The sequence below is a fragment of the Coregonus lavaretus genome (genome assembly GCF_964263955.1).
Source record: "Coregonus lavaretus genome assembly, chromosome: 20".
Lineage (NCBI taxonomy): Eukaryota > Metazoa > Chordata > Actinopteri > Salmoniformes > Salmonidae > Coregonus > Coregonus lavaretus.
In genome coordinates, this window is record NC_140007.1 from 40172885 (window position 1) to 40188249 (window position 15365).

Genomic DNA, 15365 nt, shown 5'->3' on the forward strand with positions numbered 1-15365 from the left:
ATTGGACTGGCTACAGCGGAAATTATGAAATAGAACCTCCAACACCCAATGAGGACAGGAATACATTTTGACGGACATATCAGTGAAGGCGCACTTGATTAGTTTGCCCGGTGCGCCGGGAAGCTGAATAAAATAGGTGTTATCCGGCGCATGCGGGATGAGCTACCATAAATCAAGTACACCTAGACTCCCCACAGTCCATGCACAAGCCTTATTAAAAAATGTCCCTAGCATTGGCAATGATCAGTGCATTACCAAGGTATTACGTTGATATTCGTTTTTTTAAGGGTAATTAAGTCAACAACATTAGGCAACTTCTCAGTTCAATTCAAGTTCAGACAGTTTAGGCTATAAAGACTAGAGTTGGCCAAAAAAAAAAAAAAGGCTTATGAAATGTAGGATATTTCATACAGAGCAGTTAAAAGTGTCTAAAGAGTAAAAGGAATCCAATATTTTGACATAACTTGAATTTATGCTAATTACCTGCAACGGGTAGTAACAGCCAATCAGAGAGCAGCATGCAAATGTTAACGACAGGTGCGAGACGAGAGAGGCATATAAGGAAACCAAAATATTTTTAGAAAAGAAGCCTACCTGTCACTGACATGCGCGTTAATATAAAGACAGGGACTTTACAGATACAAAAAAGTTTCGCTATCTTATTAATCTTATCAGAGCTATATGGTATCTGAACAACACTTTGAGATATTGTTTTGAGAGTGGAGCTGGTATCAGGAGAGGTTATAATTTGAATATGCGGCAATATTGAATTATTGGAATAATTTGTAGAATAAATCGTTCTACCCTTGCCTACATTCTTCTGTGAAAGTAAGATAGAGAACTACAATCCTGTCTATCTATACTATAGACGTTTGTAGAGATACATGTAGTATGGACGTAGGTCTAGTACAGTTGGAGTCCAGTCTATGGGTTGGTAAGAAACGTTACCGGGCAGCCCTTACCGGTTTGCACCTCAACTGGACTGAGCTCGATAAGAAGAACCGCGATAAGACCGGTGAGTCCCTTTTATCCTTTTATCCCTCACTTTCATCGTGCATGGCATCTGTTGACCCCCTCTCTTTTTAAATGCAGACATTTCATTATATACATTACATTTAAATACACTTTTATGTAGGCTCATATAGAATTTATATAGGATTTTATCTTAGGTTGCCTAGTAATAACTGCATAACAATCTCATTCACTCTTAGAATAAAGTAAATAAAAGGACGACTTGACTAGCCTCATATGGTAATCATTCCATCCCATCAGCATTACACAGCATGCTTCTTGTTGTTTTGAGTAGAGAGAATGTGTGCTATGCACCACTAATAGAAAGTCACCAAACCTGTCTTGGAGACAGCATGCAAGTGGAGACTAATGTAAATAGGCTACATGCTAGTGGTAAAATGTGAAGACTTATTTCAACAATTATGAAATGAAATTATATCCATTCTGTAAAGTTAGTAGGCTAGTAAGTAGTGTGTGTTTCAGAGAAATTGCTATAAACAGACAAATTATTATAGGCACACTGTATTTCACTCATGAAGAATGTTGCTTTTCCTGTAAAGGTGAATTACAAGTTATACAGCACTAACACAAAACACTAGAAAACACACACACACACACACACACACACACACACACACACACCTATCTGATATGCCCTTTAATTAATAGTCACATGAGCTCAATATAGGCAAAATATTTACCAGTGTGTGTGTATGTGTGTGTTTGTGTGTGTATGTGTGTGTTTGTGTGTGTGTGTGTGTGTCGGTGTCTGTAGCCTCCTTTACACCTTGCGCTAACATGTGAGTTTGATGAGCTGATCAATATGACCCAATCACTATCTGACCAAGGTTTGTCGCATCTACATATTGTATTAAAATGTGTCTCTTAGCCGTCTATAGTGTCCGCATTGTGACCATATTAGATGGTCCCTCCCTGTATGCAAATTATTTGACAGATACTTTCAAAATCATGTTTATTTTTAAGACAATTACTGATGCCACAAGTCAATAGTGCTACCTGTCAATGATTTTAGAGGACGGTATATTGATTGAATGAATTTAAATGGTTTAACCATCCAGATCTGTTTACACAATGTGTGCCTGAATACCTCCGGAGGTGGCGAGGAAGATCTGATCACAATCAGATCACAATGTGTCTTTTAATCATCTACAACTGCCTAAAAATGTGGGCACTATCAGAATGTGGACAATATCAGGACAAAGGACGCATGTTATCACCAGGTATAAACAGGGCTTATGTGATACAAGTTTCAATGTCATACTGTGCCTGTGTGATCCTAGTTTCAGTACCAGTGTCGGAGGTTGTTGGTGTGGAGGAGGGGCGTGTGGAGGTTCTACCCCAGAGGTCAGTTTCTGAAGACACAGACAGAGACTTCACAGGTGAGTTATGTTACTGCCCCAAGGTCAGATACACAGTCTCTGGTAACAGACGCAGCGAGAGATTTGGTTCTGGGAGCCGAGATTAGACACAACACAAAATCAAACAAAAGCGATTTATTGGTGTGTGTGTGTGTGGGGGGGGGGGGGCTTATAAGGATTCTTTATTAAGCCTTGATGTACTTTGTTTAAAGTGTGAACAGTACGCTTTCTCTCTCCCCCCAATCCCTCTCCCCCTCCCTCCCTCACTCCCTCCCTCCCTCCCTGTGTACTGTTCTGCAGTGTTCTATGTGAAGCGCAGCAGCAGTGGTAGTTCCTATGGGTTGCTATGGCACCTGGGCAGGACCCAGTTCAGCTGTCCCAGCAGGGACCTCAGAGACCAGTGGATGACCCTGCTGAGGATTGCCCTCAAAACACACAGTAAGGATAACTTCACTTGTCCTGAGATAAGATAAAATAGATAAAATAGTGCAATTCTAAACCCCCCCCCCCCCCCCCGCCGCTGCCAACTGTTGTTTGTTATGGATCCACTCTGTCTCCTCTCTTTTTCTTTGGATCTGTCTATCCTCCTCTCCTCTCTCAGGCTCCTCTCGTCCTCACAGGTTGTTGGTGTTCATCAACCCGTTCGGAGGAAAGAAACAAGGGAGACAGATCTATCACTCTCTAGTGGCCCCACTGTTTGAGCTGGCAGGTATCAGCGCTCATGTTATAGGTGAGACCCGTGTGAGACAATAGTAATGCAGAAAATCCTGTGACGTACTGACAAACCGATAGAACTGGTAGTTAAGTTTGTTTCGTGGATTTGTCTGTAGCAGGCTAATTACCAAGTGCATTGTGTGGTGATATTGGCGTGACACATAATTATGCTCATAATTACATGGTCTATTGCAATATAATAACATGGTCTGTTGCTATATAATAACATGGTCTATTGCTATATTATAACATGGTCTATTCTAGTAGTAAAACACATTTTGCTTTGTTTTTGTCATTCAGTGACAGAGCGGGCCAACCAGGCGAGAGACCACATACTAAAGAAAGACCTGACTGGTTTCGATGGGTACGTCAGACATTTGAATGTTGTCATGTAAACAGCAACACTATGGCAGCCAATTATTATGCCGTAATGCTACCCTATTCACTGCTTTTGATGAGGGCTCTGGTCAAAAGTATTAAGGCCCATAGGACTCTGTTCAAAAGAAGTGCACTTTATAGGGAATATTGAGTAGTGCACTACATTTCAGCCGTAGCCTGTGATTGGGTTTCATCACATCACTGTTTGTTTATGTTTGTCCCTACCTCAGTGTGGTATGTGTGGGCGGGGACGGAATGTTCAGCGAGCTGCTGCACGGTGTGATTGGCCGAACACAGCAGGAGGCAGGGCTATCGGAGCATGACCCCTCCCTACAGTCCTGTGACCTTCACATTGGCATCATTCCTGCAGGTGAGAGAGACATCATTGATCAATAATTAAATAAGTTGATCTCAGAAGACCTTCCTCAAAGAAAGTGGATGTTCTCTGATGTTCTCTTCGCGCCCTTCTGAAATTTGAGAAGGAGGCGAGAAGGGAGGACACAAGGAATCAAGAAAAGACTTAAGATTAACCCTAACTATAAAGATGCGTCTGATATGAGTCTGTGTGTTCTCTCCTCAGGCTCCACAGACTGTGTGTGTTTCGCCACTGTGGGAGTCAATGACCCAGTGACCTCTGCTCTGCATATTATCATTGGTGAGATATGATCTTAAATTAAAAACACATTTAATAAGACATAATACATTTGAGATTACATTGTACTTGACTTTGTTATCTGGTGTATCTTAAAATCATCTTTAGCCACTGGGGCGGTAGGTAGCCTAGCGGTTAAGAGCGTTGAGCCAGTAACCGAAAGGTTGCTGGTTCGAATTCCTGAGCCGACTAGTTGAAAAATCTATCGATATGTCCTTGAGCAAGGCACTTAACCATTGCTCCTGTTAGTCACTCTGCATAAGAGCGTCGACTAAATTACTAAAATGTAAAAAGCATCACTTTACTGGAGCCATAAGCAGCAACTTTAGCCATAAGCAGTCATAAGCAGCATCATCATTTCACAAGGGCAGAGTTGTGAAGTTAATGTCAATATTCAAAATCATGATCTAAAACCCTCCTTGTCCTCCACATTCCCACAACCCATTGCAGGAGACTCTCAGCCTCTGGACGTGTGTTCTGTCCACCACCGCTCGTCTCTGGTGCGTTACTCTGTGTCTCTGGTAGGATACGGGTTCTATGGAGACGTGCTGGCTGAAAGTGAGAGACACCGCTGGATGGGGCCTCTCAGATATGACTATTCAGGTATGGAACGGAAAATTCAAGCAGCAATAGACGAGAAGGTGTGCGTTATTGTGATTATTGGCACAATGTGATGCAGTCACTATGTATGAGGCGATGCTGAGTACCATCAGCTTCACATGGTCTAATATTGCAGACATATGTCATAGACAGGGCCTCTCAGATATGACTACTCAGGTAGACTGTATATGGAATGTATATGGAATGGCCTAAAACAGAGGCTATTACATTCAGTTATTATATAATATTTCTTAAACACCGTCTGCTAGACCAAGGTGAAGGTCTGAGGATAACGATAAAATTAGGAATTAGAATACTACTAATTTAATAGGATCTCTATGATATCTATATCTATATCTATAGATAGATCTATCTACGCTACCGTTCAAAAGTTTGGGGTCACTTAGAAATGTCCTTGTTTTCTAAAGAAAATCATGTTTTTTGTCCATTAAAATAACATCAAATTGATCAGAAATACAGTGTAGACATTGTTAATGTTGTAAATGGCTATTGTAGCTGGAAACTGCAGATTTTTAATGGAATATCTACATAGGCGTACAGAGGCCCATTATCAGCAACCATCAGTCCTGTGTTCCAATGGCACGTTGTTTACTAATCCAAGTTTATCATTTCAAAAGGCTAATTGATCATTAGAAAACCCTATTGCAATTATGTTAGCACAGCTGAAAACTGTTGTGCTGATTAAAGAAGCAATAAAACTGGCCTTCTTGAGACTAGTTGAGTATCTGGAGCATCAGCAATTGTGGGTTTGATTACAGGCTCAAAATGGCCAGAAACAAATAACTTTCTTCTGAAACTCGTCAGTCTATTCTTGTTCTGAGAAATGAAGGCTATTCCATGCGAGAAATTGCTAAGAAACTGAAGATCTCGTACAGCGCTGTGTAATACTCCCTTCACAGAACAGCGCAAACTGTCTCTAACCAGAATAGAAAGAGGAGTGGGAGGCCCCGGTGCACAACTGAGCAAGAGGACAAATACATTAGAGTGTCTAGTTTGAGAAACAGACGCCTCACAGGTCCTCAACTGGCAGCTTCATTAAATAGTACCCGCAAAACACCAGTCTCAACGTCAACAGTGAAGAGGCGACTCCGGGATGCTGACCTTCTAGGCAGAGTTGCAAAGAAAAAGCCATATCTAGAGGGAAAGATGAACGGCACAAAATACAGAGAGATCCTTGATGAAAACCTGCACCAGAGCGCTCAGGACCTCAGACTGGGGCGAAGGTTCACCTTCCAACAGGATAACGACCCTAAGCACACAGCCAAGACAATGCAGGAGTGGCTTCGGGACAAGTCTCTGAATGTCCTTGCGTGGCCCAGCCAGAGCCCGGACTTGAACCCCATCGGACATCTCTGGAGAGACCTGAAAATAACTGTGCAGCGACGCTCCCCATCCAACCTGGCAGAGCTTGAGAGGATCTGCAGAGAAGAATGGGAGAAACTCCCCAAATACAGGTGTGCCAAGCTTGCAGTGTCATACCCAAGAATACTTGAGGCTGTAGTCATTGCCAAAGGTGCTTCAACAAAGTACTGAGTAAATGATCTGAATACTTATGTAAATATGATATTTAATTTATTTTATATTTATACATTAGCAACATTTCTAAACCTGTTTTTGCTTTGTCATTATTTTACATTTTTTACATTTTAGTAATTTAGCAGACGCTCTTATCCAGAGCGACTTACAGTTAGTGAGTGCATACATTTTTCATACTGGCCCCCCGTGGGAATCGAACCCACAACCCTGGCGTTGCAAGCGCCATGCTCTACCAACTGAGCTACAGGAGGACCAGTATGAAATTATGGGGTATTGTGTATAGATTGATGAGGGGAAAAAACGATTTAATCCATTTTAGAATAAGGCTGTAACGTAACAAAATGTGGAAAATGTCAAGGGGTCTGAATACTTTCTGAATCCACTGTATATATACATATATATCTACAGTGCTGTGAAAAAGTATTTTACCCCTCTCAAATGTTCTCTTCTTTTGCATATTTTTGGTACTGAATGTTATCAGATCTTCAACCAAAACCTAATATTAGATAAAAGGAACCTGAGTGAACAGTGAACAAATAACATAACAATTACATACTTATTTAATTTATTTCATAAATTAAATTATACAACACCAAATGCCCCTGTGTGAAAAAGTAATTGCCCCCTTACACTCAATAACTGGTTGTGCCACCTTTAGCTGCAATGACTCCAACCAAACGCTTCCTGTAGTTGTTGATCAGTCTCTTTCGTCGCTGTGGAGGAATTTTGGCCCACTCTTCCATTCAGAACTGCTTTAACTCAGTGACATTTGTGGGTTTTCAAGCATGAACTGCTCGTTTCAAGTCCTGCCACAACATCTCAATTGGGATTAGGTCTGGACTTTGACTAGGCCATTCCAAAACTTCAAATTTGTTGCTTTTTAGACATTTTCATGTAGACTTGATTGTGTGTTTTGGATCATTGTCTTGCTGCAAGACCCAGCTGCGCTTCAGATTCAGCTCACAGATGGATGGCCTGACATTCTCCTGTAGAATTCTCTGATACAGAGCAAAATTCATGGTTCCTTCTATTAAGGCAAGTCGTCCAGGTCATGAGGCAGAAAAGCATCCCCATCACACTACCACCACCATGCTTGACCGTTGGTAAAAGGTTCTTACTGTGGAATGCAGTGTTTGGTTTTCGCCAGGCATAATGGGACCCATGTTGTCCAAAAAGTTATACTTTTGACTCATCTGTCCATAGAATATTCTTCCAAGAGTCTTGGTGATCATCCAGGCAAACTTGAGTCAACTTTATGTCTGGCGAAAACCAAGCACTGCATTCCACAGTAAGAACCTCATACCAATGGTCAAGCATGGGGGTGGTAGTGTGATGGTGTGGGGATGCTTTGCTGCCTCAGGACCTGGACGACTCGCTCACTACATATCAAGCTCTAAGGAGTAAGTCATGTCTATAATGACAATCTGCATCATGACAGAACATTCAAATATAGTGTTACATACCAATTAGAGAAACTCTATCCTCACTACCTCTCTTTCTCTGTGTTTTTGTCTCTGTGTTACCTTCCAGAAAATGTATCAACCCCTACAAAAATGTCCATTAATTATAATCCACATAATAATTCACATTTCCTGTTGCTGCAGGATTCTTTTCCTGGAGAAGCAAACTGTCTCAAAGTAAAATCATACATCTGTAGGATGGTTGCTAACCCCACTCTCTCCCTCTCTTCCCCCAGGTGCTTTGGTGTACCTGAGTAACAGGAGCTATGCAGGCCTAGTTCAGTACCTACCAGCAGACCACCAGCTCTCCAGCCCCAGGGACAACACACGCTGCCTCTCTGGGTAGCAACTAACAATATTTCTCAGAAAATAAAAACACTCACTCACTGCCTGGTACACAGATCCAAAACAAGGCTTACCCAGGGAAGAAAAGAAGGATGGTCCTCCTCTTTACTTGTTACAGAGAGGAACTAATACATACGTACTAGCACATGCTCCTCTAAACGTTGTGATTGACAGTGTGTTTTTAACTACATAATGATAAGCTTAGCATGAACAACTCACTGAAGCTAACAGAGGGACTTCTGATACCACTACCAGTCTCAAATGTAAGGTCCTGATAGAAACAGTTGCCCTAGATTTCATCACCTCAACCGTTCCGTGGTGAGAAAGTGTTATGGCTACTTGACATTATCAGAAGGCTATAGTGACATGACCTCAATTACCCCCCGGGGAAGAGCCTCAGCCTCAGCCTCAGTCACTTCCACCTGCAACAGAGACCCAGGTGTCGGGTGTACTCCTGTACCTTAAGGAGGGCGATTTCCATGGCAACCTGATCTGGACGAAAGGAGAGAAGAAAGGAGAGACAGCACCTCCTGGTCTGTGAAAGAAGAGTGGAGCCTACCTCGGTGAAAGACTGTACCCAATCTATCTCATCTGAAATTACTGGAAGAACTGCCCCATTGTCTGTGAGGGAGGGGAAGGAACTGGGAGGTGTTACATACAAAAGGATGCCGGTATCTTTAGTCTGTTATCGATAGCTACTGCCAAGGGTCTTGTGAGGGACTGGAAGATGATGATACACATATGAATGGAATGCATGGCTATAAAGGAACATGGGCTGTTGTTACGTCACTGAAATGTATCAGTATGTTATACCTATGTCGCGTGTAAAAATAGCAATGGTTGGTAACGTGTGCACGTGGGTTCCAGGTGCAGAGTGTGTTCTACGAGCACAGGGAGGCTGTTCCCCCACTCTCCAGATGCTAGTTCCAACGACAGCTCCCACTTCAGTCAGTTCAGCAGCGACTCAGAGGGTAAGTCTATACTAACGTGCAGCCTATACAAAAATCTACACAGACTCTAAAGTCAACACACTGTGTACCTACTGTCTACACACATCCTATGTAATGCAATGGAGGTGGTTCGATGAACCACGCTTGGGTGATGAGTAACTTTGCCTGAGACTGGAATACTTATGTTAGCTCCTCAAGTTAATGCCTGGGCTTTAGCTCAGTGGGCTAACAGTATTGTGGCATGCAGGAGACCAGGGCTCAAACCCTGGTCGGTCACATAACTCCCTCTGCTCTCTCTGCCCCATGCTGCAGGTGATTGGGTGAGTGTGGAGGGCCGGTTCAAGGCTGTGTCTCTCACCTGTATGTCTAGCTCCTGTCCTCGCAGTCCCCTGGGGCTGTCCCCCTCAGCACACCTGGCCGATGGGACAGGTGACCTCATCATTGTACGGGACACACACCCCCTAGGGTTCCTCACCTTCCTACACAGACACACCAGCTCACAGGACCAGGTAAATCTAACCCTAACCCAGTGCCAGGTCAGGACCAGGTAACCCTAACCCAGTGCCAGGTCAGGACCAGGTAACCCTAACCCAGTGCCAGGTCAGGACCAGGTAACTCTAACCCAGTGCCAGGTCAGGACCAGGTAACTCTAACCCAGTGCCAGGTCAGGACCAGGTAACCCTAACTCAGTGCCAGGTCAGGTAACTCTAACCCAGTGCCAGGTCAGGACCAGGTAACTCAGTGCCAGGTCAGGACCAGGTAACCCTAACCCAGTGCCAGGTCAGGACCAGGTAACTCTAACTCAGTGCCAGGTCAGGACCAGGTAACTCTAACCCAGTGCCAGGTCAGGACCAGGTAACCCTAACTCAGTGCCAGGTCAGGACCAGGTAACTCTAACCCAGTGCCAGGTCAGGACCAGGTAACTCAGTGCCAGGTCAGGACCAGGTAACCCTAACCCAGTGCCAGGTCAGGACCAGGTAACTCTAACTCAGTGCCAGGTCAGGACCAGGTAACTCTAACCCAGTGCCAGGTCAGGACCAGGTAACTCAGTGCCAGGTCAGGACCAGGTAACCCAAACCCAGTGCCAGGTCAGGACCAGGTAACCCTAACCCAGTACCAGGTCAGGACCAGGTAACTCTAACCCTAACTCAGTGCCAGGTCAGGACCAGGTAACTCTAACCCAGTGCCAGGTCAGGACCAGGTAACCCTAACCCAGTGCCAGGTCAGGACCAGGTAACTCTAACTCAGTGCCAGGTCAGGACCAGGTAACTCTAACCCAGTGCCAGGTCAGGACCAGGTAACTCAGTGCCAGGTCAGGACCAGGTAACCCTAACCCAGTGCCAGGTCAGGACCAGGTAACCCTAACCCAGTGCCAGGTCAGGACCAGGTAACTCTAACCCAGTGCCAGGTCAGGACCAGGTAACTGTAACCCAGTGCCAGGTCAGGACCAGGTAACTCTAACCCTAACTCAGTGCCAGATCAGGACCAGGTAACTCTAACCCAGTGCCAGGTCAGGACCAGGTAACCCTAACCCAGTGCCAGGTCAGGACCAGGTAACTCTAACGCAGTGCCAGGTCAGGACCAGTTAACTCTAACCCAGTGCCAGGTCAGGACCAGGTAACCCTAACCCAGTGCCAGGTCAGGACCAGGTAACCCTAACCCAGTGCCAGGTCAGGACCAGGTAACTCTAACCCAGTGCCAGGTCAGGACTAGGTAACTCTAACCCAGTGCCAGGTCAGGACCAGGTAACCCTAACCCAGTGCCAGGTCAGGACCAGGTAACTCTAACCCAGTGCCAGGTCAGGACCAGGTAACTCTAACCCAGTGCCAGGTCAGGACCAGGTAACTCTAACTCAGTGCCAGGTCAGGACCAGGTAACTCAGTGCCAGGTCAGGACCAGGTAACTCAGTGCCAGGTCAGGACCAGGTAACTCTAACCCAGTGCCAGGTCAGGACCAGGTAACTCAGTGCCAGGTCAGGACCAGGTAACTCTAACCCAGTGCCAGGTCAGGACCAGGTAACTCTAACCCAGTGCCAGGTCAGGACCAGGTAACTCAGTGCCAGGTCAGGACCAGGTAACTCAGTGCCAGGTCAGGACCAGGTAACTCTAACCCAGTGCCAGGTCAGGACCAGGTAACTCAGTGCCAGGTCAGGACCAGGTAACCCTAACCCAGTGCCAGGTCAGGACCAGGTAACCCTAACCCAGTGCCAGGTCAGGACCAGGTAACTCTAACCCAGTGCCAGGTCAGGACTAGGTAACTCTAACCCAGTGCCAGGTCAGGACCAGGTAACCCTAACCCAGTGCCAGGTCAGGACCAGGTAACTCTAACCCAGTGCCAGGTCAGGACCAGGTAACTCTAACCCAGTGCCAGGTCAGGACCAGGTAACTCTAACTCAGTGCCAGGTCAGGACCAGGTAACTCAGTGCCAGGTCAGGACCAGGTAACTCAGTGCCAGGTCAGGACCAGGTAACTCTAACCCAGTGCCAGGTCAGGACCAGGTAACTCAGTGCCAGGTCAGGACCAGGTAACTCTAACCCAGTGCCAGGTCAGGACCAGGTAACTCTAACCCAGTGCCAGGTCAGGACCAGGTAACTCAGTGCCAGGTCAGGACCAGGTAACTCAGTGCCAGGTCAGGACCAGGTAACTCTAACCCAGTGCCAGGTCAGGACCAGGTAACTCAGTGCCAGGTCAGGACCAGGTAACCCTAACCCAGTGCCAGGTCAGGACCAGGTAACTCTAACCCTAACCCAGTGCCAGGTCATTTTAATCCTAATCCTAACTCAAACCAACTTGAACCTAGGACTATGTAGGTACAACCTCCACAAGTACCTGGATAATAGGCCAAATTCTGAAGCCATATTGCTTGTTAGATTGCTATCGTATCATGTGGACTGGCGTGCCAGTTTCCAAGTATAACAGTATGGAAATATCTGTGGTCTGAGAAAGAAATACAGTACCAGTTAAAAGTTTGGACACACCTACTCATTCAAGAGTTTTTCTTTATTTTTACTATTTTCTACATTGTAGAATAATAGTGAAGACATCAAAACTATGAAAAAACACTAATGGAATCATGTAGTAACCAAAAAAGTGTTAAACAAATAAAAAAATATGTTATATTTGAGATCCTTCAAAGTAGCCACCCTTTGCCTTGATGATAGCTTTGCACACTCTTGGCATTCTCTCAACCAGCTTCATGAGGAATGCTTTTCCAACAGTCTTGAAGGAGTTCCCACATATGCTGAGCACTTGTTGGCTTCACTCTGCGGTCCAACTCATCCCAAACCATCTCAATTGGGTTGAGGTCGGGTGATTGTGGAGGCGATCATCTGTTCACCTACTCTGCGTCTCACAAAGACACGGCGGTTGGAACCAAAAATCTCAAATTTGGACTCATCAGACCAAAGGACAGATTTCCACCGGTCTAATGCCCATTTCTTGTGTTTCTTGGCCCAAGCAAGTCTCTTCTTCTCATTGGTGTCCTTTAGTAGTGGTTTCTTTGCAGCAATTCGACCATGAAGGCCTGATTCACACAGTCTTCTCTGAACAGTTGATGTTGAGATGTGTCTGTTACTTGAACTCTATGAAGCATTTATTTGGGCTGCAAATGAACGTATCCTCTGCAGCAGAGGTAACTCTGGGTCTTCCTTTCCTGTGGCAGTCCTCATGAGAGCCAGTTTCATCGTAGCGCTTGATGGTTTTTGCGACTGCCCTTGAAGAAACCTTCAAAGTGCTTGACATTTTTCGGATTGACTGACCTTCATGTCTTAAAGTAATGATGGACTGTCGTTTCTCTTTGCTTATTTGAGCTGTTCTTGCCATAATATGGACTTGGTCTTTTACCAAATAGGGCTATCTTCTACTTTGTCACAACACAACTGATTGGCTCAAACACATTAAGAAGGAAAGAAATTCCACAAATTAACTTCTAACAAGGCACACCTGTTAATTGAAATGCATTCCTGGTGACTACCTCATGAAGCTGATTGAGAGAATGCCAAGAGTGTGCAAAGCTGTCATCAAGGCAAAGGGTGGCTACTTTGAAGAATCTCAAATATAACATATATTTTGATTTGTTTAACACTTATTTGGTTACTACATGATTCCATATGTGCTATTTCATAGTTTTGATGTCTTCACTATTATTCTACAATGTAGAAAATAGTAAAAATAAAGAAAAACCCTGGAATGAGTAGGTGTGTCCAAACTTTTGACTGGTACTGTATGTGAACAATTGCTGATGGAGTAACATCTAGCTGCAGTACTAAAAGGCCTAAAATAAACATATTGTGATGGAAGGAAGAAGTTGCTACTGGATTTGATTGACAGTTTTTCGATAGTCGCTTTATGCATCTTCCCTTCTATCTTAGTTTGACCTGCCCTTCGTGGATGTCCACCGCGTGAAGGCAGTGCGTTTCTCTCTCCCGCCCGGAGAAAAGGAGGAAGAGAGGGGTGAAGAGAGGGAGACGGTAAATGATGGCGGGATGGTGGAAGAGGGAGAGACACCAAGCCAGAGCGGATCCCAACATCACCTGGTAGAAAGAGGAGAGGAGCGAGGGATGGCGAACGACAGGAGGAAGAAGAAAGACTTCTTGTGTGGCCTGTGCTGCAGTAAACCTTCAGTGTCCGTGTGGAACTGCGACGGAGAAATACTTCCTCACACTGAGATCCTCTGCAGGTAAGAGACATCTTATCACATTATGGAAATCAATGCTTACCTGACAGAGTTTCAGTGTACATTTAGTACTCTGCTTCAGACCCAACCTGAAGCCTCTAGTAACCTTTTCACACTACTGAGCTGAGCCAAGCTGTTCTGCTCTAGCCTGGTTACGCATTCACCATAATTGCTGAAATCGTGCTGGAAAGGAGAAATAACATATTTGAGCCAGCACAGTAGTTAGACTTAGCATGATTGTGTGACATGTCAATGCTGCGTCTTCCTATTCTGTCCTCATCTGCCTTGTTGTCCCTCCCTCCTTTCTTCCTTCCCCTCCAGGGTTCATGGTCAGCTGGTACGTCTGTATGCCCGGGGCATGGAGGACGGATCAGCCACGCCCACCAGGAAGTGAACTGTGTTAGGGTCCGTTCACTCTACTGACTGAGGAAGGCTGTGTTAGGGTCCGTTCACACTACTGACTGAGGAAGGCTGTGTTAGGGTCCGTTCACACTACTGACTGAGGAAGGCTGTGTTAGGGTCCGTTCACACTACTTGCAGAGAAAAACAATGCCAGAAAGGAAGACATGAATGATTCTAATCAATAATTCTGCCAGCTAGGACCAATTAAATGGCTTTCTCTCTGGTGTAGTCTTTTGTAGTGTGAACGGAGCCTTACTGTGATACTGAGGAGATGTATCTTTCATAACTGAAGAAGGCTGTATTACTGTCATGCGGTCAATGGTTACTGTACGAACCCCATGTAGGCTCAATGACAACGTATCAGTTAGTGGGTCATGAAGGATGTCTGTGGAAAGACTTATTTTTCTGACATGTGACTGTATCAACAGAATAACCAACAGAGCCTTACATTTCACATATCTGATGAAATGGTTACTGTAACTAACCCCCCAGTACATTAGGGTCAACATACAAGTTATTGGGACAATGGTCATGAATGATGTCTGAGTTTGGAAGGAGGTGTGACTGAATGTACCAACACAATACCCAAAAGAGCCTTCCATTTCACTTTATCTGCTTTCTCTCTTAACCAAATAAATTATTCCAGAATATGTAATATTTCAACAAGTCTTAAGATAGAGGCTTGAGGTAATTCAAGGAATATACACAGTGTTCAAAACATTAAGAACACCTGCTCTTTCCATGACATAGACTTATGGTATTTGCCTGTAAATGTGTATTTATGTTCATTTCAGCAGCTGATTTGCAGTTATGAAAATGTTGTACTTAATAAATGGACAGACCTTTTTATTAAGCAGAGTTTCGAGCTTTACACATTATTTATTGTTTATGGCAGAAGTGACATTTACTCCCAGAAAGAAAGAGACACACCTGAGGCGTTAGTGGCTTTGTCTAGTGAGAACAGAAGAGTAGGTCAAACCTGTTGTTCTTGAACATTGAGACCATTCTCAAACCACAGTGACAGAGTTGATCCAAGAAAGGCAGATACATTCATTGCATGCAGTGCAATTTGATGAATCAGCTATTGTCATTGGGCACATTTGTTTTGCATCGTCCTTTGCCCCAGCTGGGCGGAGTTTGCACATTTTAGACGATTCCATTTGTCCTAAAGTGACATTTTCACCCACCCGGGAAACCGGGCGATGTAAAACGAGCACGCCCAATTTATATAGTGACACATTCA

General features: G+C 44.6%; 1 protein-coding gene across 1 annotated transcript; it reads left to right on the top strand.

Moving 5' to 3' along the window:
* Positions 1 to 891: 891 nt before the first annotated feature.
* Positions 892 to 14973, top strand: LOC311147819 (ceramide kinase-like; the record flags this gene model as incomplete). Its single annotated transcript, XM_084184611.1, has 13 exons — positions 892 to 1015; positions 2313 to 2411; positions 2691 to 2828; positions 2992 to 3120; positions 3405 to 3468; positions 3713 to 3852; positions 4063 to 4137; positions 4585 to 4737; positions 7988 to 8093; positions 8964 to 9067; positions 9359 to 9555; positions 13416 to 13723; positions 14042 to 14973. 13 exons carry the CDS (start codon positions 892 to 894, stop codon positions 14112 to 14114), a joined length of 1710 nt encoding a protein of 569 aa, XP_084040737.1. The 3' UTR covers positions 14115 to 14973.
* Positions 14974 to 15365: the final 392 nt, after the last annotated feature.